The following is a 24,657-nucleotide window of genomic DNA, read 5'->3' on the forward strand; positions in this document are numbered from 1 at the left end:
AGTGGTTGAGAGCCCTCCCGGGGCCTCAGGTTTCTGGGAGGGCTGTTGTGTTTGTCTATTTCTGTATATAGTGTAAATATCTGTTTGTATACTGTACTAAGCTGTAAATATAAAGCTTCCTTCAATTTCCAGAGCCACTGAGTCTAGGCTGGGTGATTTCCAAAGTGTGTGTGGGGGGTGGGTAACACCTAAACCATCACATAGATGAAGCTTGAGCAATTTGAGGTTAGTCAAGAAGGCTGAGGTCAATCTTGAAATAGACATAAGGGTAGTATTCTTGATTGCTCAGTTGTAAACCAGGGATGTCCATGCCAGGCTGCAAAAGAAAATGAGATGACTTTAGTACCAGGGAACAAACTTGCACAGTTCCAAGCTGCACAAGGTGCTTTTACCCTCCTCTTCCATAGGGGAACAGTTTTGTATTTGCTGTGCTCAGATGGGGAATTCATCACTAAGTATCTGGTGTTTGCAGGCTGCTGCATGAGAAGTCATGTTTGGTTGTACCTTTATCAACATGTAGCATGTTTAAGGATGTGATGGTTTGGGTGTTACTCCCCCCCCCCCACACACACACACTTAAGAAAATCACCCAGCCTAGACTCAGCATTGGACTTCACCATTGTCTCCTTTTCACAGCCTATCATCTAATTTCTCTCACTAAAATAGCCCAGCTAGGCTCGAACTAGCACAATGTGGTTCATCCCTAGAGCAGTTAATTCTTTCTCCTCCCTCCATGCTCTGAGAATCTTATGCTTTCTGGGTTTAGGCTGTTTCTGTGCCTGCTGGTTTACCCTAAACTGCACACTCGATGTGGGGAGGGAGAGAGTCAGTGCTTCGGGCAGTAACAGCATTTCAGAGGGGATAGAGGTACAGTAGTCCTTGCTTTGAGCTCTGAATGAATTGTTCTTGCTTGTGTTGATTGGAATATTTATAGAAGACCTGATGCATTTCCCCTAGAGGAACTGCCCAGGCTGAGCAGACCTTTTGGTCTGGTCACTGTAAGCATCAGATGCTTCAGCAGATCAGGTAAGCAGGGTCTGTGCCTTTCCATCGTAATCTGAGCCTGTCTGCGACCCTAACCCAATCTGTAAGCACCAAGAATAACAACAGCTGCATCCAGGGGTCCTAGCACTGCAAGCTGTGAGATGTGCTTCAGCCAGATGGTGTGGTGAAAGTGTTCCTTTGGCTAGCTGCAGCACTGGCACTTGCGGTCCAAATACCTACATCCATTATGCTTGCTGCTGCAACTTCATCCAGGTGTTTGAAGACCACGTTCAGGACGTCTCTCAGGCGTTTCACAGACTTCTTGTTTGGCTGCAGCAGCATTGCTTGGAAATTCACAGGGAGGCCATACCTTGAAACACATCAGCACAGGGGCTCAGCTGCTGCTGCTGCCTGTCCTGCTCCTGCCCTTCTCATTCAGCCTCCAGGCATGCTAGCTGGCAGGGCCCTGCAGAGCCCATCCGTGGTGGGGTGCTCCTCCTTTATCTGAAACTATTTTCTTTTTGAAGGCAGAAGTCAATTAAACAGCATCTGTCTGGTTTCCACTTCCCTCTCAGTGCTCCCAAAGAACTGTTCTTCATCAACTCTTGGCACCTTTTTTTGTGGTCCTCTGGTATGATCTCACAGAAGGAGGTGTCTAAGGGATTTTTTCCCTCCAACAAAGGAACTGCCCCAGAAGTGAGCTGTGCATTTTGACTTGTACAGCAATCTCTGCTGCCACTGCATCTACCCACTTACCTCAGCACAGATTCAACAAAGACTCTCAAGGCTTTCACGTGAATCCAAGCCACAAATGCTTCGCTGAAGTTCACTTTCAGCCAGCGCAGCAGCGGGCCCTGTGAGAACACACAGCAGTGCGGTCATCCCCTGGCTGCCATGGGCTGCTGAGATCATTCTCAGGCAGCCTTGCCTTGGTTCCCAGGTCACCAGAAACTCAAGAGACCTTGAGCAAATTGTGTTATCTGCACTGTGCCTCAGTTTTCTGGGCTAAATGGAGCTCACAGGAGTCTGTTGGAACCATAAAGCCATTTATGAGCAAAACGTGCTTGGCCATGTCAGTAGCAGAGGCTGTCATGGGCCACCAGCTGGGTGTTCTACTTACATATTGTTGTTTCTTATCAGAAGCTAATTTCATCAGCTCCTCCTTTTCACATTTCAGTTCCTTCTCATCAAAATAAAACTCTCGAACAGCAAACCTACAATGGAAGGAGATTTGCTCTCAAGCCATGGTTCTGGCAGCATGCACCTACATTTCTTCTGCCTCCAGAGAAGCAGGTGCAAGATATTTCACAGTCACTAGACACGGGGAGTGGAAGGAAGTCCTACTGACTTCCTGCTGTCAATAGCCTGAGGGAAGGAAAGACACTTCGAGGATTTGAACTTTGGTGCTTATAGAATCATCATTCCTTCTCACCCTGCCTTCTCAGTGGCTTTAGGGCCACTCAGCAGCCCAAGCAGTACAGAAGTCATAGAATCAACCAGGCTGGAAGAGTCCTAAAAAGCAGTGATGGATTCAGTTGTATTGCACACACAACAAGCCTCACCTTACCCCCATCATTAGCTTGTGAGCCTGCTCTGCCTAGTAGTCAGTCTACTTACCTGTTTTCCCTGGCTTTGGCCTTGAAGTCATCCATCACTTTTCTAAACAGAGTCACGGTGAAGAGTCCTCCCTCTGCGTCCTCAGCAATCATTCTGTGGGAGGAGAGTCCATTGCTGTCATTTCACATGGCAAAGCTCTCAAGTCTCCACCTTCTCCTGCAGTTCTTTTGCATTAATGATACTGAGCAACACCTGGCTTCTGAGAACTGCTGTGACTGAAACAGGGAACAAAGACTTGACTAGCACCAGCCACACCATCTCTAGTCTAAAAGTCCCAGGAGTGAACTTTTTGCATTCATGGCAGTACACAGGGATTCTGCTCTCCTCATTTATCTCTTAACTTCCCAGGCAGTTGTGGTTTTGAGAGGGACAGCAGCAAACAGCTTTCTTCTCTGCACTTTCCACTTAATAGAATGATTTGGTTGGTAGAGACTATAAAAAGCATCCAGTCCCAATCCCTTGCCATAGGCAGGGACATCTCCCACCAGCCCAGGTTGCTCAAGGCCTCATTCAGCCTGGCCTTGAACACCTTCAGGGAGGGGACATCTACAGCCTCCCTGTTCCAATGTCTCCTCTACCCCCACTGCCAAGAATTTCTTCCTCATCTCCAGTCTCAATCTCCCCTCTTCCAGCTCAAAGCCATCATCCTTTGTCCTGTCACTACAAGACCTTGTCAGAAGTCCTCCCCAGCTCTCCTGTAGCCCCTTCAGGCACTGGAAGGCTGCTCTAAGGTCCCCCTGGAGCCTCCTCCAGGCTGAATAGCCCCAACTCTCCCAGTTTGTCCCCATAGGAGAAGTTCTCCAGCCCTCTGATCATCTTTATGGCCTTCTCTGAACCCTCTCCAGCAGTCCTTCTTGTGCTGGGGGCACCAGAGCTGGACACAGTACTTCAGGTGTGATCTCATCAGAGCAGACAGACATCCTTTGTCCTGCTGGTCACACTTTTGATGCAGGCCAGGACATAGTTGGCCTGTGCCTTCTTCCATTTCAGACAATATTTATGCCATCTCTAGCACCCTAGTCTGGACCTCATGGAGTACATGATCTAAGCAGTGAAATACTTGATTCCTGGGAGGGATTTTTTCATTCAGTGTGGTGTTTGCTAATGCAAATGCATGTACAGTGAACTGGAAATGCAGAGTCTGGTCCCTCTACAAACTCCTGTGCACAAAGCTGTGTGTGACTGCTTGTGCCTGAGCTCTGGCTGCATGACTGCAACAAGTAATTCCTCTGGGGCTCACAGAAAGCAAAGGGCCTGTTTGAAAGCAGGAAGAATTAAATGACTGGAAAAGGGAACAAGAAGGGAGGTGGAAGAGAAAGGAAAACGTGAGGACTGCTTTTTTCTTTCACCCACAACTCTTCAACAGAGAAATTTCTTATTTCATCTCAGAATGAGATTAGAGAGATCTCGGTGTGAACACAGAGCCCACGCCTTAGACAAGGGACTCCTTCCAGGATCCAGCGGTCAGAGGGGCTGGAATACGGCAGAGATCTCTGAAACAAAGAGGGCCCTTAGCCGGGAATGTCACTTACTTGGTGGAGCGAGGCACTACCATGTCAGAGAGGGATTCGTACGTCTTCTGCCACTGCACGTAGCTTGACCTTGGAGCCAGACAAAAGCAAGCAGGGTCAACACACACTGGGCAGCGAGTGCCTTGAGGCATGCAGTTTGTTAAGCTGATGGCTTAGGGCAGAAGGGTGGGAGCACTGTGTGCTGGCTAACATGAGTCAGATACGTTAAGGCTCCTCCAGCCAGCAGCCCAGGAAGTGTTTCCCTCAATGCAGCACCCTCAGTCCTTACCACTCGGGGGGGGGGTCGGCATGAGGAAGGACCTGGAGTGGGAAGCTGATGGTGGGAAGAATGTGGCTTGCCACAGTGTCCCGCAGAATTGCCTTGGTTGGAAGAGCCCTTTCTGATCATCCAGTCCAACTACTCTCTACCTCTACCAAGAATGGGGCTAAAACCATGTGGCTCAGCACCACATCTCTGCTTCTTTGAAACACCTCCAGAGATGGGGATTCAGCCACCTTCCTGAGCAGCCTGTGCCAGGCTTTGAGAACCCTTTCAGTCAAGTTGTTTCTTGTAATGTCCAACTTACCCACACACACCCAGCTCTGCCCCTTTGCAACTAGAGGCCATTTCTCTGTCTTAACCCTTGTTGCTAGGGAGAAGAGACCAAGTCCCACCTGTCTCTAACCTCCTTTCAGGGAGTTGTAGAGAACTAGAAGGTCTCCCCTCTCCCTCATTTTCTCCAGACTAAATCACCCCAGTTCCCTCAGCTGCTCCTCACCAAGCCCCTTCATCAGCTTCACTGCCCTTCTCTGGACCTGCTCCAGCACTTCAGTGTTCTTGGAGTGAGGCATCCCAAAACTGAACACAGTACTCGAGGTGTGGCCTTACCAGTGCTGAGTACAACGGGAATGTTCCAGGACCCTGGAACATTTCACCTGAACTTAGGGAGAAACTTCTTTCATGTAAGGGTGCTGGAACCCTGGAGCAGGCTGCCCAGAGAGGCTGTAGAGTCTCCTTCTCTGGAGGCTTTCAAAACCCACCTGGACACATTACTGTGTGACCTGCTCTAGGTGTACCTGTGTTAGCAGGGAGGTTAGATTAGATGATCTCCAAAGGTCCCTTCCAGCCCCTATTGTTCTGTGATTCTGTGACCCAGCACAAGCTCCCCTTTCTGCAATCCCAGAGCTGATCTGGTGCTACACTACAAACATGCCAAGTGTCACCACTGGGAGAAAGGGGCCAGGAGGGTAAGTTTGTGAAGTCTGTTTACAGAGTGAATCTGAGAGAACATGCAGATAATGAACTGAAGAAGCCTACCTCAGACAGAGAGCTTTTTGTAACTTGGGTTTCCCAGACAGAAAAGTGATGGTATTGTGTCTGTTTTGGGATGGAACTATAGGGAGAGAAGTTTTCTGCAGGCTTCTGAAAAGGACCTGGCCAATTTCATGGCTGGTGGGATGGCAGTCATCCTGCGTGCAGGCACATACACATCCATGGCCAGCAGAGGCCCAGCGAGCCTGACAGGTTTAACTCGGTTTATAAATGGGCTCAGCTCCAGCAAGAGTCTGGTTTTCCCAGATTTTTAACTCATGATATTCCTACCAGGGGCCTATTTGAGAACCCACTCTGTAACCAGTAAAAACCTACATCCTGATTCTGTTCTGTTTTGAGTTTGGAGCAGTCTTTGTCTCTTTCTTTTTGTGCCAGCTCCACCCTTAGCAGGAAACTGTTCTTTCCTCCTTGAGAGCAGCTCCACACACACCTCAGCCACGACACTGCTGGGCTGCCCCAGTCTGACCCGGCATGGCTGGGATCTGCTGTGAGGCCTGAAGCTCAGCGCCACACAGAGCACCCGCACCAGCGCCTTACTTTGGCACCACGACGAGCAGCGTGATGAGATACTCGGAGTTCAGAACAAAGTCCTCTTTGTGCACAATGTCTGCCAGCGTCCGGGTCAGCAGGTTCCCCCTGTGGTGAAGAAGACAAAGGGGAAAATACCATTGGCAGGAACCCAGCAGCAGCAGGCTGGAGGTGTTGTGCTGTGGGTATATACTGAGGCAAAAGAAAATCAGTAAGGAGAAATGGCCATTTAGGTATTTTTACTGCAAAATAACTAAACCACAACTCCAACCAATGGCAGAATATCGGTGGCTAGCACTAGGCTAGTTTATGCCCTTTGCGTGGAACCACATCAGCCTGCTGCTGTTGTTTCTACAGTGAGGACATAGATGCTTGAGATGCACACATCTGGAAAGTGTGAGATGCGCACATCTGAGACACACGCATCTCAGAAGTGCACATCTGAGACGCGCACATCCGAGACAAACAAGTCTGAGATGCGCACATCTGAGAAGTGCACACCTGAGACGCGCTCATCTGAGATGTGCACAACTGAGACATGCACATATCTGAGATGCGCACATCTGAGAAGTACACATCTGAGACGTGCACATCTGAGATGTGCACATCTGAGAAGTACACATCTGAGATGTGCACATCTGAGACGCACATCTGAGAAGTGCACACCTGAGACGCGCACATCTGAGACGTGCACATCTGAGATGCGCACATCTGAGATGCGCATCTGAAAAGTGCACACCTGAGACGCGCACATCTGAGACGCGCACATCTGAGACGCGCACATCTGAGAGATGCATGCATCTGAGATGCGCACATATGAGATGCGTGTATCTAAGACGCACACATCTGAGACACACACATCTGAGACACGCACATCTGAGACGCGCACATCTGAGACGCGCACATCTGAGACATGCACATCTGAGAAATGCACATCTGAGATGCATGCATCTGAGACGTGCACATCTGAGATGTGCACAACTGAGAAACACACATCTGAGACGCATACATCTGAGATGCATACATCTGAGACGTGCACATCTGAGATGTGCACAACTGAGAAACACACATCTGAGACATGCACATCTGAGATGCATACATCTGAGACGTGCACATCTGAGATGTGCACATCTAAGATGCACACATCTGAGAAGTGCACATCTGAGACAAAGACGTCTGAGATACACATGTGAGACGCACACATCTGAGATGCACACATCTGATACACACACATTTGCAAAGCGCACATCTAAGATGTGCACACCTGCAGCCACCATCCCTCTTCTGGTCATGGCTGCATCTCATGGCAGGTGCCTATTTTCTCAGGCTGCCTGCTGAGATGCCTGTGACCATGCTTCAGCCAGAGTAAGATCCAAGCCATCAAAGCAACCCTGGTATAGCTGGACTACTGTGGACAAGTACACAGAAAGACCTCTAGACGAAGGACAGTGGGAGCAGCAGGTTTATGTACAGGTGGGACCTGCAGGAGCAGATCTCTTCACAGATCAAGCCGACTTGGTCACATTAAGTCCCACTAGTGCTGCACACAGATGGCTGCACAGACATGGCTGCTAAGCACTATGTGAGCATGGGCAGATGGTACTGGGTAGGAGCAAAGGACCTAAACCAGCAGATTTTGGTTTAAGATTTCCTGTGACAGTCTAAACATTAATTAACTGCCCAGTAACATCAGATGTTTGTTCAACACAAGCTAACTAGCTCTGGTAGACACCAGAAATGCCAGTATTTAAAGGTGGATGGGGCAGTGAGAAGAAGATAGGCATGGACACAGCAATGCAGCAGAGAGAGGGGCATAGCTAGCTGTGGTACAGCTATGCTGACCCTTATGATCACTGCAGTCCTCATGCTGAGCAGGTCTCCCTGAGAGATAGAGGTGTATTGGCAAACTCATTGTGCATCACCACCTCCATGTTGCTACAAGAAGACTGGCAAGGGACTCTTTACAAAAGTCATGTAGCACTAGGACAAGAAAAGGGTAAATTTAGGTTGGACATTAGGAATAAGTACTTTATTATGGGTGGTGGAACACTGAAACAGGCCCCTGGAGACATTCAAGGTCAGGCTTGATGGTTCCCTGAGCAGCCTGACCTAGTTGGGGTTGTCCCTGCTTACTGCAGGAAGGGTAGACTAGATGACCCCTAGAGATCTCTTCCAACCCAGTGCATTCTACAGTTCAGAACAAAATTCCACCCTGGAGTTTGGGTTGAGCCCCTGTGAGTATCTGCCTTGGGTAGATAACTGTAGATTGGTTCCTAGGCAGGCTGCCAGCCTGACTGGCTGCAGTGCCAGGAAGGCTAGGATTTGTGTCACACAGCCTGAGTAGGGAAGAGCAGCACATGTGGGCATGTGTTGGATGAAGCCTGCACAGTATCATCTAAATTGCTTTACATTTACTCCTTAATGGGATTTACTATTCTCTCCAGGAATCAGCATTGACATAGGTAAAGACCATAAGCAGCTGAAGACAGGACAGAGAACTTTAGGGAAGACCCTGACAGGGTATTACCTGGACCAGCAGAGTGAAACAAAGGAAAGAAAAATCGAAGTGAGATGCTGCTAAGATGTGGGAACAAGCAAGACATAGCTGCTTCCCATAGGAGCTCTGTAAATGCTGTTGAGAACAGAGGAAGCAGCAGTGTTTTGCAAAGGAATCCATCAGGTGACCAACTTCATCACATTTCTGACTCTGTGAAATCTCACTGGAGCAGTACAGAGCTTTTGGGTTTGATTCTCTTGAGACTGCTCACACTGGCAATAAATCTGTTGCAGTGTCCCTGAGCAGATTTTGAGACATGCTGATCACACCGACTCCCTTGTCCCCTTAAGCTCTCCCTGGGTCTGTAAAGGCTCAGCATGTCCCAAAGCCAGAAAAAGTTTGTCCCCAGCAGCACAGAGGTTGCCCACTGCACAGCAGCAGGTGTGAGGATGCCCTGCCCTCCACTCAGCCACTCTCCACAGCTGCACATCAGCTGCTGTACTTACACAGTTTTTTTCTCCAGGCTTTGCAGATTTCCTTTAATGTTGTTGTATGCAGCTGATCTGGTCTTTAGGTCTGTTTCTATTTGATTCACTTGCTGAAATAAAGCAAAGAAAGTGAATCAACTCAGTGCTTGTGGCAGAATCCTCACCCCTTCTGCTAGCTTTGCACTTGGGGGCAAGGACAGGCTGCCAGCCCCTCACAAAGCCAGCTGCCTGAGGTGCCAGAGCTCCCTGCAGGGCTGGGCAGTGGCTCTGGGTTATAGCTGTGTCTCAGGAGCAAGGGCACCGTGCCATTTGGTGTCTGTATTGAATCATAGAATCAACCAGGTTGGAAGAGACCTCCAAGATCATCCAGTCCAAAACAACGAATCATACTTTTCCAGAGAGACTGACAGAGTGAACGACTTGAACAGACTGCAAGGCCTTTGATTTCACCTCAGGCCAAGCATTCCACTCCAAGATGGAGAACAATATGCCATCATTTTATATACATATATAAAAACAAAGATTAAAATGGAGGGGGTTAAAGTGTGACAACCACATCAGTGTGCCCTTATACAGCTGGTAAAGTGCCATCACTTGCAGCCTGGCCAGGTTTCAATACACACACCAATAAAGTAGAAATGACAATGACAGCAACTGCTTCAGTAGGCACTGTGTGCTCTGGAGCCTGTTTCTGTCTACACCAAAGGCAAAGCTCTCACTGACTGCCATAAGAGGAGGGCTCAAAACCTACCAAAAGACACGATTCCTCGTGCTGACACCTTAAAAGTCTGGAGCACAATTTACCTTTGCTAGTGCTTCTGATATGTTCTTCAGCGGCTGCTTTATGGGATACTTGGCCATGTCCCACTCAAACCGTGTCAGGTAGCTAATTAGGTCGACTGAAAATGCAAAGAGGTGCAGGACAGCAGTTAGCTGAGCAGATGGCAGGTCAAGGTTTGGGTAGCAGTTCACACTTATAACCCAGATGTAACTCTGATTAACGTTCGAGGTGCAAATGAACCAGAAGGCCACCTCTGAATCCTCACAGAAATCTGATCTGGAACAAGTGTCACTGTAACAGCAGTGTCAGCAGGCCACAGGAATGTGCAGCCATTCTTGGTCACAACAGAAACAGCTTCATGCAACTCAGCCTTGGTTATTGCAACGTGCCTGAATTTAACCCCAGCATGTTCTGAGGACTGTCAGTAGCACTCAGCACTGCTGAGTAGTAGGTGTGCAGCTGATGCCCCTTCTCTGTGATTCAGTCACTCACTCATTAGCAAACGAGCCCAGGAGTGACTTTGCACACAGAGCTATGTGGTGTTTCTCCAGATGGATAGATCCAGTCACCAGATCCAACCACAGGCATTCACACTGAGGCCCTGTGAATGCAGTTCGCCCCAGACCAGGCACTTTCAGAGCACAGGGAGCCATGGCTTCTTCCCAGAATCAGGAGATGACACATATGATACCTGGCTCCTAGGACAGGATCATGCTGCTTTTGCTCTGAAGATCAAGGCTCCTTAACATTAGTAAACATTAAGGCTTGGTGTGTTATGGTACCAAAGGACAAACTCTAACAGCTCATGACATCAGACAGCTCTTTGCCTGAGTCCTGAGGGCCCTTAGGGTGCCAAACACTCCTAGGTAGTGCTCCTGGGCAACTCTATAAAGTTGTGGGATAAAGTCACACAGATAAAGAGTGGGATAAAGTCACACATCCTGCCACAAGCAGCACTGTCCCGCTGCAGCTTAGGGAGGCTGTAGGAACTGAGATGCATGAGAAGAAAGGTGAAAAGTTGTGTAATTGCCATACTGCCAGGCTGAGGGTACTACCCTGTCTACTGTGATACTGAATACTCCTGCAAGGAGGGTGCTATGTTCCATGGGCTTCTCTCACCCCACCAGAGTCAGTTTACCATACTGGATTTCCAAAGCATGGAAAATCTCATGCTAGGAGGAAACAGGCTTCTTAGCAAGGAATAATCTGCCCGGGAGGCAGAGGACAGTGTTCTCTCTCTCTTTCTAAAACCACAGCTGTGTAAATCTCCCCCACAAGCAGGGGGCAGGGGTCACAAGGCAAAGATTTAATCCTTCCTGCTAAGCTCTGGGTGGGAATCAGCAAATTCTGCTGCAGAGGGACAGTGTGGAAAGGGAATGAAACTGCAGAAGGTAGGGAAGGCTATCACACAGCTCCTGTGGGCACAGTTCTCTGGCAGTGCTTGCTCATGGTCTCTGGGGAGAAGGCAGGGAGGTCAAAAATACTTGAGCAACAAAGTTCATGGAGCCCATTTTCAGCACAGGATAGGAGACACAAGGATTTCATCCTGCAGCCTCTCTTCCAAGCTTTCTTTCTTAGACTCTGCTGAATTCGAGGGGAACGACACTTGCAAAGAGCATGGCAGTACCGTGCTGTGTGGAGGAAGTGTATGCACAGGCTCTTTACAGACAGGCACTGACCTATTTATAACTGAGGAGATATGAAAGTTCCCTGAAGACCTAGATGTGTGCTTTCTGCACGTGCATGCCCTGAACCTCAGCAGAACTCAAATGCTATAAGCAGATAAACACATCATGAGTTCTCAGCCTGGTTCATGGGTCCATTTCTGAGCAGCGCTCTGGCACTGGTGCAGTTCAGCTGAGCAGCCTGATCTTAGGGGTGATGCAAACTGCTGTGAGCACAGGAGTAAAACTGAGCTTAAAACATCAGGCAGTGTGGGCAGACTGAGGCAGGAATGGCACCTCTCTCATTTATGGAACCTTTCCAGTCACTTCACAAAGCTGCCCATCAAGGACTGATGCTTCCTAACTACCCCAATGCACTCAACCTGACTCTCTGGTAATGCTCTTTTTATTTACCCAGCTCTATTTTCCCCTTCAAAACACTATAAATTGTTATGCTTCCCCTTGGTACACAAAGACACATTTTCTGCCATAAGAGAGACATCTTCACCTGGCCACTTCCAGCTGTTGCCCCCTAGAAACCAGTGTGTGTCCTCTTCACCAGAAGTGCTGTTTTTTTTCTAGTACTTTGCATTTTTGTCCACATAAGTATAACCAAACAACTGTCAGACACAGCCACCAAACTTGCTAAAATCAGAGGACTCTTACTGTGTCCTTTCAAGCAAAATCTGAGGAGGGCTGGTTTAAGAGTCTGAAATGGGACTGTGCAGCAAGATGTTGGATCTTATCATTTGGTTTCTGATTTCATGACCTCAAAGAAGTCTTCAGCTATAGGGTTTGTCCTGGTTTCATTGGGGCAGAATTCCAGGCCAGGCATGGGCTGCAGGCCACCAGCAGTCTGGAGTCAGCCAGGGCAGGCAACTCGAGCTGGCTGTGGTTGTGTCCCAGACCATGAGCGTCACACTTATAAATGGAGGGTGTTTGCTGAGGACAGGGGCTTCTCCTGCTTGGACTCTTTCTGCTCCTCTTCCTCCTCCTACTTTCCCTTTCATTGTGACTGCTTTATGATCACTGGGCTGAGTACAATTTCTGTACTTCCTATGGGCATTGGTATTAGTTTTGCTGTTTCATTACATCCATTTTCATTTCAATCCATAGTTGTCCTCTCCTTCTCCTGGTTCCCCTTCTTTGTTGGAGAGGAGTTACAGGATGACAGAGCAACTGGTATAGTTTAGCTCCAGATATGGGCTAAATGTAGACAGGGTCCTTTTGCCAACCAGAAGGAGGAGGAGGAGGAATCTGTACAGCAAAGTTGTTGCTGTTTGTGAAGAATGACAATGGAATATATTAATGCAGTTCCTGTATGCTAAAGCTGACTCAGTTTCTTAAGACACATTTGATAACCTTGGAAAGCTAATGTCTCAGATTAGCATGACAGCCTTGCATGACCAAATCTAGACAGAAGGCAGGAGTTAGTAACACAAAAAAAGGAAGGCTTTTCCACATCCCTCTATTAAAACACATGCAGAGCTGATAGGAAAAGAGAATGATGTACAAAGAGGAAAGTAACCTGCTGTTTCTCAAGTCATAGGGATATGGTGAGCAAGCTACGAGGTAGTTACTTGAGAATTCCATCGTAACCTGATCACTGTATCTCTACAACCAGGCCAAGGCTTGTCTCTAGCTCTAATACACACATATGCATGCTTGTAACAACACTGCAATCAGCAATCCTCAACGTACTTTTGAGACATTTCATCTTATCCTTCAGGCCTGAAACACAACAATTGGGATTATTGTACTTGCTGAGCACTTGTGCTCTTCAGATGTCATTGTTATAACATGCAAGGAGGATGCTTCTAAATGAGATTCCTGCTTGTACACGTCTGAAGAACGACAGAAATCAGAGGGTGATGGAGTATGCACTCAGCTCCTTTAAAAGCTCACTGTGCAAGCCTGCAGTCCACACATGCAACAGGGCCCTTTTTGTTTTGCTCTTCCAGCATGTCTCCAGAGGAAATTGCCCTGAAACATTCTTAGGGTCTACCAAAAATGTGGACACATCAGTTTCTAAATGTTAATTTTGCTGTTGGCATAGGCTCCTTTTAAGGCCTTGAGTACCATACTAAATAATAAAAGGGGAAAATTAGCTCATGGAGGTTATAAGAGCCCCATGCTGACTACGTAGAGGTGATGCAAGGGACCATGCAGTAAGGCAGTGGGCTCCCACTGCCCTTTGGCATGTCAGAAGCAGTCTTGCTGTCGCTGCTCTGCTACACAACTGCTGGCAGCCAGGGAAGGAGACCACAGGAGGACATTTCCTCCTGACATCAGAAGCACATGCATGTCCCCTTAGCCCCTGGAACGACTCTGTGAGTGCAGTCCAGGCTCCACGTTTTGGAGCTGCCGCCTTACACACCCACCTGTGGTGTCAGAAACCCACAGTTAACAACAAGGTGGCCTATCCCAGCACTTCAGGAGGGAAGGCAAAGCACTGACAGACCACTGACAGGTGCCAAGCAGTTTTGCCTAGTGAGATTTAGCTGCCTGTAAGAGATCAAGCCCATAGAGGGGACAGCAAGGTGCTAGGTCACTTTAGGAGTGAAGAATGTGTCTTCAATCCTCAGCTCTGCTGTTAGAAACTCCATCATTACCAGATGGCCAACACTGTGCTGGAAGCAAAGCTGGTGCTGGACAAAGCTTCTGCTAGCTTTGAGAAAAACAAAAGCAGGCTAGATGTGCTCTTTAAAAATGCTGCTGGTGGCTGTCCTTTCCAATGTGTGTTTTGGTCCCACATGTTCATATTCTGAAGCAAACAAAAGCAGCATCAATGCATTAAAAAAACCAACCACAATACTGCACCTACCTCCATTGGCCAGAAGATTTTCCTGGACTTTATCTTTTGAGTCCTCTATAACTTCTCCAATGTACTGGGCTATTTTCTTTATTACACTTGGGTGTAATGAGAGAAGATTTATTAGTGATGCAACACAAGGAATACAAAAGAGGTGCTGCAATGACCTTATAAACATGGAGATGCCCAAACAAAACATTTCTGAAGCAGGGCAGGTTAATTTGCAGTTCAAATGATCACAGAACTGTTTGGGTTAAAAAAGACCTCAAAGATCATCCAGTTCCAGTCCCCTGCCCTGAGCACTAGACCAGGCTGCTCAAGGCTTCATCCAGCCTGGCTTTGAACATTTCCAGTGCTGGAGCCTCCGTAACTTCTCTGGGCAACCTGTTCCAGTGCCTCACCACTGTCCCAGTGAAGAATTTCTTCCAAATGTCTAATCCAATCCCAGCACCTTCCAGTTTGAAACCTCTAACCCTTGTCCTGTCACTATATGTTTTTGTCAAAAGTCCCTCCCACCTCTCCTGTAGCCCCTTTCCAACACTAGAAGGCAGTTTAAGGTCTTCCCAAAGCCTTCTATACTTCAGGCTGAACAACCCAAACTCTCTCAGCCTGTCCTCATAGCAGAGGTGCTCCAGCCCTTCTCTCTGGGCCCACTCTAACTGTTACATGTCCTTGTGCTGAGGACTCTGCAGGTAGGGTCTTACCAGGGGAGGGGAGAGGAGAGGAGAGGAGAGGAGAGGAGAGGAGAGGAGAGGAGAGGAGAGGAGAGGAGAGGAGAGGAGAGGAGAGGAGAGGAGAGGAGAGGAGAGGAGAGGAGAGGAGAGGAGAGGAGAGGAGAGGAGAGGAGAGGAGAGGAGAGGAGAGGAGAGGAGAGGAAAAGGAAAATGAAAAAAGAGAAAGGAGAAGGAAAAGGAAAAGGAGAGGAAAAAGAAAAAGGAAAATAAACAGAAAAAAGAAACAGAAAAAGAGAAAGGGAAAAGAAACACAAAACGTCTAAGCGGCTTTCAGTGATGCTGTGTGTTACAAGTCCTACCAGCTAGGCCTGCAAAACACTGCAGGGAGGAGAAGTCCTGCAATCTGAGGCCACTGAACAATGTTCCGCCAAACAAGGAACCTGGAGAAGCCGCAGGCAAGAGTGACTGAGAGGGCTGTTAACTGCAGCGAGCTCCGTGCTAGCACACAGTGGCATGGAAAAACCTTCTGCCTCCTTGTGTAAATAAATAATAAAAGTGTGTGGAAACAAGAGAGCCTGCAAACTCCTGCCCCTTCTCTGCTCTCCTGGCAGCAGGCAGTGCTGACAGGTTTGCACTGCCTGGCTTTACTGGCAGCTGCGTTTATCCAGCAACACTTCAGCAGTAGCTGTGTCAGAGGAGCAGGGACACAAAGGCTCAGGTCATTTAAACAGGCAGGTAACCCTCTGAGTGCCATTTACCTCAACCAAGTGCAAGTGCTTGGCATTTTAACCCTTGAATCATGATTTAGGTACCAAAAGTTTGGCATTTATTTAACATCCAATTATAGAATCCTAGAATAGTTTGAGCTGGAAAGGTCCTTAAAGATCATCTAGTTCCAAATCTCCCACCATGGGCTCACCTCCTGCTAGACCACAGAATCATAGAATCATAGAATCAACCAGGTTGGAAGAAACCTCCAAGATCATCCAGTCCAACCTATCCCCCAGCCCTAGCCAGTCAACTAGACCATAGCACTAAGTGCCCCATCCAGTCTTTTCTTGAACACCTCCAGGGACGGTGACTCCACCACCTCCCTGGGCAGCCCATTCCAATGCCAATCACTCTCTCTGACAACAACTTCCTCCTAACATCCATCCTATACTTCCCTCAGCACAACTTGAGACTGTGTCCCCTTGTTCTATTGCTGGTTGCCTGGCAGAAGAGGCCAACCCCCACCTGTCTACAATGTCCCTTCAGGTAGTTGTAGACAGCAATGAGGTCACCCCTGAGCCTCCTCTTCTCTAGGCTAAACACCCCCAGCTCCCTAAGCCTCTCCTCATAGGATTTGTGTTCCAGGCCCCTCCCCAGCTTTGTCACCCTTCTCTGGACACCTTCCAGCATCTCAACATCTCTCTTGAATTGAGGAGCCCAGAACCGGACACAGCACTCAAGGTGTGGCCTGACCAGTGCTGAGTACAGGTTGCTCAAGGCCTCATCTGACCTGGCCTTGAACATTTCCAGGGATGGGGCATCCACAAGTCCTCTAGGCAACTTGTTCCAGTGTTTCACCACCCTCTTAGGAATCCTGCAGAGGAATGTCTTCTAGCAGACTTACTTCTACTCGAACTGCCTGTCACAGCTAGCATACAAACATTTCATCTCAATGTATGCCAGACAGAATCTACAAACTATCAAGCACATTTAGACAAGCAAATACTCATCAGTGCTAACTGGGTGGAAAAGGGCAAAACAGTCCCAGAGCTAACACATGTCTCAGTGACCAAGACTCTGTGGGAGGCATGTGATAGAATCATAGAATCAACCAGGTTGGAAGAGACCTCCAAGATCACCCAGCCCTGTCCAATCAACCAGACCATGGCACTAAGTGCCGCAGCCAGGCTTGGCTTCAACACCTCCAGAGACGATGATCCACCACCTCCCTCAGCAGCCCATTCCAATGCCAATCACTCTCTCTGGCAACAACTTCCTCCCAACATCTAGCCTAGACCTCTCTCCTGGCACAGCTTGAGACTGGCTACAGTCTCCCTCCAGGGAGATGTAGACAGCAATGAGGTCTGCCCTGAGCCTTCTCTTCTCCAGGCTGCACAATCACAGCTCCCTCAGCCTCTCCTCACAGGGCTGTGTTCCAGGCCCCTCACCAACCTTGCTGTCCTGCTCTGGACATCTTCCAGCACCTCAAAAGCTCTCTTGAATCGAGGAGCCCAGAACTAGGCACAGCACTCAAGGTATGGCCTGACCAGTGCTGAGTACAGGGGCAGAGTAACCTCCCTTGTCCTGCTGGCCACACTGTTTCTGATCCAGGCCAGGATGTCTCTGAAGCAAGGAAAGAAATCCTGCCAAAATCCCAGCAGCTGATACTTCCATTGCCTCAACAACAAAGTCTACCTTGTGCCATGGAGTGTCTTACAATCTGGCATTTTCTCTTGCTGTACTATGATTCTTTGTGCACCCAGGTCAGCTTGGCCCAAAAGGCAATCCTGGCAATGATCAGCAATGAGCTTATGTGAGCCTTTGCCCAAGTAGGTTTGATACAATGCTAGTCAATATTCTATTTTTCAAGGAGTTTAAAAGCCTGAGGGGAAGAACTCTGGAATTTATTCCAAAGAACTCATTTTTTAGAACTCTTGCATCTGGATGAAAAGAGGCAGAGGGCTCAACAGAAATATTCTGGGCATATTAGATCAGGGAGGGCTTCATATTCTCTACTTGTTATTTTATGAATTTAAGTTTCTGAATGGGGTGGGAGGATGCTCTGCTTAAGAAAAGCAAAGCAAAGCAAAGCAAGGTGTTTAAAGTGGTTTCCCTTCAGGGGAAACAGCTTTCCTAGCACTGCCACTCAGATTGCAGCGCAGACAAAAGTACTATGGACTCAATTCAGCTGGTCCCATGCCAATCCACCCAAAGGTTAAAGAAAGCCTATCCACTTTAGTCCAGTTGTAGTCTGGGCTGAACTGAGTCAGAGCAAGGTGAACACCAGGACATACAGTCCCATAAAAACAACGTCTGTTTCTCATGTGTAGGTAGTAAACAAGATCTGTTTTACCTTTCAGCAAAGCTATCAAGCTTTCCCAACTCATCTGACAGGCCAACAAGAGCATCCAGTGTCCCCACCTGTGCAAAAGAGAAGTGAAAGATGCACAAGTCTACAGCTTCTGCTGGCAGAGCCTTATGGACACCAACCTGTGTTTATCAGTTGCAAATTCAACAGTCTGGCAGAACTTTATTTACTTGGTGGAAAACAGCAGCAGTTCCAGGACCTAGGGCATGAAAAGCCTTTTCCAATAGGGGGAAGAAGTACACATCGTCTGAAGATTACAAGGCAGTGTCTTCCTTCCTCTTTTCCTTCCCCTATCTTCGAGCTGCACAGATTGCTCTTTAACTTCATCAACACTGACCATGAAGGCACCAACATGCACACAATACACAAAACATACACACAATACACACAACACACACACAACACGCACACAATACACACAACACACAATACACATACAACACACAATACACACAACATGCACACAACACACACACAACACGCACACAATACACACAACACACAATATACACACAACACACAATACACACAACATGCACACAATGCACACAATACACACAACACACACAATACACACAACACGCACACAATACACACAACACACACAATACACACAACACACACAATACACACACAACACGCACACAATACACACAACACACACAATACACACAACACGCACACAATACACACAACACACACAATACACACAACACACACAACACACACAACACACACAACACGCACACAACACACACAAAACGCACACAATACACAAAACACACACATAATACACAAAACACACACACAATACACAACACACACAAAATACACAACACACAGTACACACAACACGCACAATACACACAACATGCACACAATACACACAACACACACAATACACACAACACACACAATACACACAACATGCACTCAATACACAAAACGTACACCCCACATACACACAATATGCACAACACACACAACAGACACAATACACACAACATACACGCACTATACACACCACATACACACAATACCCACAACGTACACACACCACACACCACATACAACACACACAACATACACACCATGTACACACAATACACACAACATACATGCTCACTAACCAACTCCCTGAGAGAGTCAGGGCAAGCAGCACTCAATCAATTGGCAGTCTCTGTTCTTTGCTATTACCAAAGACTAAGCCTCCCACAAAGTCATTTCCTCCAGGACCAACATCTGCTTTTTGTGTCACTGCCACAATCATCATCACATCTTTATGGTATTGCAAGGGATTTCTGCACCTTTTCTCATACTGTTGCCAGCTCACCATTATGAAGAGTCAAGTTGAATGTGATGGATTAAGAACTTCCTCCCCTACACTATTGGAATTTACCAGACTATCTCAGACGACTTGGCAGTAAGATGAAGCTATATTTACAACAAAGCAAAAATTACCAGCATATATACACAATATATTTACAGGTATTTACAAATTAGAATACAGAAATCCAAACTTCCCCCCAGACAAAGAATCTCTTTCTCCCTCTGCTTTCCCAGACAAACAAAACAAGCAGCAAAGCTTACGTTATTATTTGTTAGTGGTGAGATTAGAGAGGAGTGAAGAAGAGAATATATCCAGCATCCCAGATCAGAGTGGGACAAACTGTTGACATTTTGGCTTTTTATCCCACTCAGCAAACCAATGAATGATACAAACTTCATCATTAGTTTCTTTTTACACCCACTCATCTAATTTCTCTCATTAACATATTCCAATTAGCCTCAAACCAGGACACTGAAGAAGAAAAAACAAATGTTACCCAGAACAATCAGGAGAATATTCATGGACTGGTTGCATCTTCAGATACTGAATGGTTTACTCCCTTTAACACTGGCAGACTCACACCAAAGCCATTTGGGCAAGGCCCACAGATGGTATAAATCACAGCAGTCTCAGTTGCACATGCATACTGTGAATGGTTTACTTCCTTTAACACTGGCAGACTCACACCAAAACCGTTTGGGTAAGGCCCACAGATGGTATAAACCACATCAGCCTCAGGTGCACATGTGAAAAGCACCATTCCCAAACTGAAACATCCCTGTGACAATTCAGGAGGTTATTATCTGAGCACAGCCCACAGTCCCTTTTCACCTACAGCCTTCTGTCATTGGAATAGCTCAAGTTGTAACTGTTAACAACACTTTTTGATTAAAGCCAGACCCTGGATGCACTAAGTGTAGCTTTAAGTGATGGCAATTCCCCAAAGAACCAAGCTCTACATCTGTGACATCCATTGTCTTTGATGCAACACACAAACATTAAGTGTATAACTCATAAAATAAGGATTGAATAATGCAAAGATATTTTTTAAATGATGGACTAGTATTTTTCCCATTTAGCTGAGGACAGACACATTCATTTCTCAAGGACTGGTGCTCTGTTTTCTCTGTCATCAGTCTTACTGACATATTTCTAGAACCTTAGCTACTCTCTTTGTTTTGATGCTCCAAGATGTACAGCACTGTTGTCTCTCTCATCACTGGGAGCAAATACTTTGAATGCAATAAACTGGTTAACCCACTCGTGCACCTTCACTCACCTGTGTCATCTACATCTGCACCTATCTCCTTCCCATGTGAAGGTCAGCTTCAAGCACAATGAATTCTTCTCACTCCCAACAATTCTGAGTTGACTGAGCACAACTCATCCCACAACTGCAGTTTTCTTCTACTCTCTAGCTATGATCCCAAAAGACATACCCAGTGCTTATCCCCAAATTCTATATTCCTGGCTAGTGGTGCTTTGTCATCCATACATAAACTCTTCCTCATTTACCTTTAAGTCTGGAATATGGAATTTACTGTTGCTGGACAGGTTGGATTTAGATGTCACTGTGTTCATTCTCTCCCATGCCTGCAGATTTGTTTTATCTCCCGGGGCAGATATCAGCCAGAACTCTGACATGGTCTAAGTTCCTTTCAGTCCTGGTCACTGCAGAAACACAAAGCAGGTAAGCTGGTAAAAGAGCACCACACAAAACATGTTCTTCCCTAAGAAGAAAAAAGAGAAGAAAAATCAAAGAGGCTGATGGGTTTTTTAACCCAGAAACACCCGAAGAGTGTTCCAGAAACAGAACATGACCTTCTGCAGAATGTCACGGAAAGAGTGTGCCTGCTCCTCCCTCCTCAGGGTTGTTCCATCCAGTTTCTGATTGAGGAAATGAAGCTTCCTCCTCTCATTTTACCTCTCTACCTGTTCTATGCTCCTTGCACTTCAACTACACTCTCCACTATGGAGTTTGGAGACTTCACTATACCATGCAAATGTCACTAAGGTCTTCTTTTCGATAAATACCCTCTGGAACATTTTTGGACACCTGTAGGCAGAAGTGAAAGCGAGGTGTAAAAAGACTTCTGCTGAACACAGAGGCTGCAAAAGATGACACTGGCAAGATGTAATATTGCTTTCACCGAATCGCCTAGATTAGAAAAGACCTTTCAAATCATAGAACCCAACAATTAACCCAACACTGACTAGTCCTTGACTAAACAATGTGCCTAAGCACTGCATCTGCACCACCCTTAAACACTTCCAGGGAAGGGGATTCCACCACGGCCTTGGGCAGCCTATTCCAATGCCTGAGAACCCTTTCAGGAAAGGAATTCCTCTTAATGTCCAACCTAAACCTCCCTTGGTGCAACCTGAGCCATTTTCCTCTTGTTCTGTTACTGGATGATCAGTCCGACCTCTTTAAATCCCCCTGCTTTTCTTCCCAGGTTGGACAGGAAGGAGCTGAAGCAAGCCGCGTAAGGAGACGCTTTCGGCAGGACCACCTCGATAAACAGCCCCGAGCACGCACACGGCTGTGAGCCGCCCAGAGCCGGGCGAGACAGCCAGCAGCAGGAGCCGCGCAGGGAGTTCCTGGAGATCCCTCCAGAGTCTGTCCCCAGAGCCTCCGGGACATGACACACGGCAGATGTGACCCCTGGCGCTCTCACGCACTCCTCCACCGTGCTCCCTGCCCGCTGCCGCACCTGTGCTCCCCGCCTGCTGCCTTACCCGTGCTCCGTGCCCGCTGCCTTACCCGTGCTCCCTGCCCGCTGCCTTACCCGTGCTCCCTGCCCGCTGCCTTACCCGTGCTCCCTGCCCGCTGCCGCACCTGTGCTCCCCGCCTGCTGCCTTACCCGTGCTCCCTGCCCGCTGCCTGCTGCTCCGTGCCCGCTGCCTTACCCGTGCTCCCTGCCCGCTGCTCCGTGCCCGCTGCCTTACCCGTGCTCTGTGCCTGCTGCTCCGTGCCCGCTGCTCCGTGCCCGCTGCCTGCTGCTCCGTGCCCGCTGCCTTACCCGTGCTCTGCCCGCTGCTCCAGCCCAGCGGCTCCCGGCGGGGCGGGCACGGACACGCCGACTGAGGCGGCCGGGGCGGGGCAGACTTTTCCAACTCTTGTTTGGGGACCTCTCTGGGTGCTTCATTTCACAAATGCCCATGTGAGCCTTCGAGGCAGCAGCGCTTCCTCCTTGGTAGAATATAGTTGTGGTTTCCATCCTTACCAAGCCTCGGGTTTGCCCCACGCTGCCTTCAGCTTGGTACTGGAAGCGGCTCACGGAGTATGGAGACTTCTCTAGAGCGTTCTGTAGCTCTGAACTAAAGGAGGTTCTCGACACAACGAGTAGGTACTCACCTACTGCCTTTGGTTGGCATTTCTGCAAGCAGCAACTTAACCCCTCCTGCAGCACATGGTTCAGCCAGCTCTGACTTTCCAGCGGAGTGGTCTCCGTGCTGTGCTGCCACCCAGCACCTAGCCAGTCTCGATGTCAGGGGTGCTTTGTTTTCTTCAAAAGACAGTGCACGTTTTGCACGTGTTTCCGTGTATCAAACTGACACACATCCCCCACGCCCCCAGAAATTAAACAGAGAGATGATCTTGGTTTTCCAAATGATCTGTCCTAAATGAAGAGGGCTTGAGATGCTGAAGGCCAGACGTCTGGTCATGCATATGAACAGAGATCCTGACAACTCTGAGAACTTAAACACACCCCCCTAAACGGATTTAGATAGCTCCATCACTAGGTAGAAGCAGCTGCTGAGAGACAGCCTGAATTACAGTTGTGGACTTGGACAGTTCCATTTCAGTCATGCCCTAGGTAGCCAATACACAGGTCAAGGTCTTATTGCAGATTCATTAGGTTATCCAGGGATTCATCCCCCTTTGCTTATCCCTATCGTGTTTAGCGAGGTAGAGAAAAAAACAGTGCATATGTGGAGAAGGAGAGCCTCTGCTGAAAGATCTCCAGAAAAAGACACTGAGGTTTGTAACCAAAATAACCACTTGAATTTTTTTTCAGCTTGCCTTTTGTTGTTGTTTTTGTTGTTTATTCTTTTTCCTTTCTAGGCTAATTAAACATTCCTTTTTCATGTGATTATACTAGTTCATTTTAGTCATGGTGTCCCTTAGGGCACAACAAAAGGACTTTTGCAGAAGTTATCTAAAAAAACTAACATATTGATGTGTGTGATGCCATTCAGAGAAATGAATTTCTGTTTTCATAGAATCATAGAATCAAGCAGGTTGGAAGACACCTCCAAGCTCATCCAGTCCAACCTAGCACCCAGCCCTAGCCAATCAACTAGACCATATCACTAAGTGCCCCATCCAGGCTTTGCTTCAACACCTCCAGGGATGGTGACTCCACCACCTCCCCGGGCAGCCCATTCCAATGGCAAATCACTCTCTCTGGGAAGAACTTCCCCCTAACATCCAGCCTAGACCTCCCCCAGCACAACTTGAGACTGTGTCCCCTTGTTCTGTGTGTTTTGCTTTGTTTCTGTAGACTGAACATTCTACAGAATGAAAGTAGAATGAGCTGATGTTGGAGCAGGTCCACCCATAGGCTAGGGACCTGAGCACACCTCTTCACTTGGATGAGGCAGCTCTGTCCCAGCTCAAACCAAGTAGTTCTCACTGGATCCTTGCTGCGGTCAAGCCATGGAAATACTTCACATGATTAGAAATGTTATGGTCTTGTAAGCTTCTTAAATTTAGAATTGTGTCAGCTGACAAGGAATGCTGCTTGCTGAAGTGGCACCAGCTGCTGGGGATGCTCTTGTGTGCAGGGATGTTGCAGTATTCAACATAAAAACCAGGCTGAAGGGCCGTCCATTTGTAGATACTACAATGTACACCATTTCCTTCCTAAATGTTTGCACTGCAGCAACGTGAGGCAAACCCAAGACTTGGTAAGGATGGAAACCCAGGTAACTTCAGGGCAGCCACATCTACTTGTTCCAGCTACTACAGAGTTAAAAATGTTAGGATCTGGATGATGCAGGAGAAGCTTTGACAAAGCATTTTGCTTCCTGGATATAGTGAGTACAAACCAATGAATGCTGTGTGTAGTGCTGAGCTGTGACACGCTGCTGGAGCTGTGGAGGAAGCAGGCAGGTGTGCAGGCTGCCAGCAGCTGTGGTGTGTTATACCTTAAGGCAAGAGCTGCAATGTCACTTTTTTTTCCCTCCATATGCAATAATTTGCTTTCATTACTCCTCTTACAGTGGAAAACATCATGCTACTTCATGTATTGTTTAATAGAAATGTACCAAGAAAACACAACGCTAATGCCTAAGCAGGGTCTTACTGGATGTTTCCTAGTACCACATTTTCTGGTTTTACTGTGACTTTGAA

The 24,657-nt window shown here is 47.6% G+C and overlaps 1 protein-coding gene across 4 annotated transcripts; it reads right to left on the reverse strand.

Moving 5' to 3' along the window:
* Positions 1–57: 57 nt before the first annotated feature.
* ATP6V1C2 (ATPase H+ transporting V1 subunit C2) lies at positions 58–22,698 on the reverse strand. Of its 4 annotated transcripts, none has more exons than XM_064146323.1 (13): positions 22,657–22,698; positions 20,814–20,969; positions 17,954–18,021; positions 14,228–14,313; positions 9,763–9,857; positions 8,977–9,068; positions 5,983–6,081; positions 4,134–4,202; positions 2,602–2,694; positions 2,105–2,198; positions 1,741–1,838; positions 1,225–1,354; positions 58–316 (listed from the first exon to the last, which is right to left on the reverse strand). In XM_064146323.1, exons 2-13 carry the CDS (start codon positions 20,940–20,942, stop codon positions 227–229), a joined length of 1,143 nt encoding a protein of 380 aa, XP_064002393.1. In that variant the 5' UTR covers positions 20,943–20,969; positions 22,657–22,698; the 3' UTR covers positions 58–226. The 4 variants fall into 4 exon arrangements, with proteins under 4 accessions (XP_064002393.1, XP_064002392.1, XP_064002391.1 ...); XM_064146322.1 differs by lacking the exon at positions 22,657–22,698 and adding an exon at positions 22,248–22,325; XM_064146321.1 differs by lacking the exon at positions 22,657–22,698 and having other exon boundaries at positions 20,814–21,047.
* Between the last annotated feature and the right edge of the window lie 1,959 nt (positions 22,699–24,657).

Source organism: Pogoniulus pusillus, chromosome 7 (assembly GCF_015220805.1).
Source record: "Pogoniulus pusillus isolate bPogPus1 chromosome 7, bPogPus1.pri, whole genome shotgun sequence".
NCBI lineage: Eukaryota > Metazoa > Chordata > Aves > Piciformes > Lybiidae > Pogoniulus > Pogoniulus pusillus.

Coding starts and splice junctions, on each gene's coding strand:
- ATP6V1C2 (XM_064146323.1), bottom strand. CDS start 20,942: ATGTCAGAGTTCTGGCTGATATCTGCCCCGGGAGATAAAACAAATCTG. Junction 18,022..20,813: donor TCCATATTCCAGACTTAAAG/GTAAATGAGGAA, acceptor TCTTTTGCACAG/GTGGGGACACTGGATGCTCT. Junction 9,858..14,227: donor AAATCTTCTGGCCAATGGAG/GTAGGTGCAGTA, acceptor TTGCATTTTCAG/TCGACCTAATTAGCTACCTG.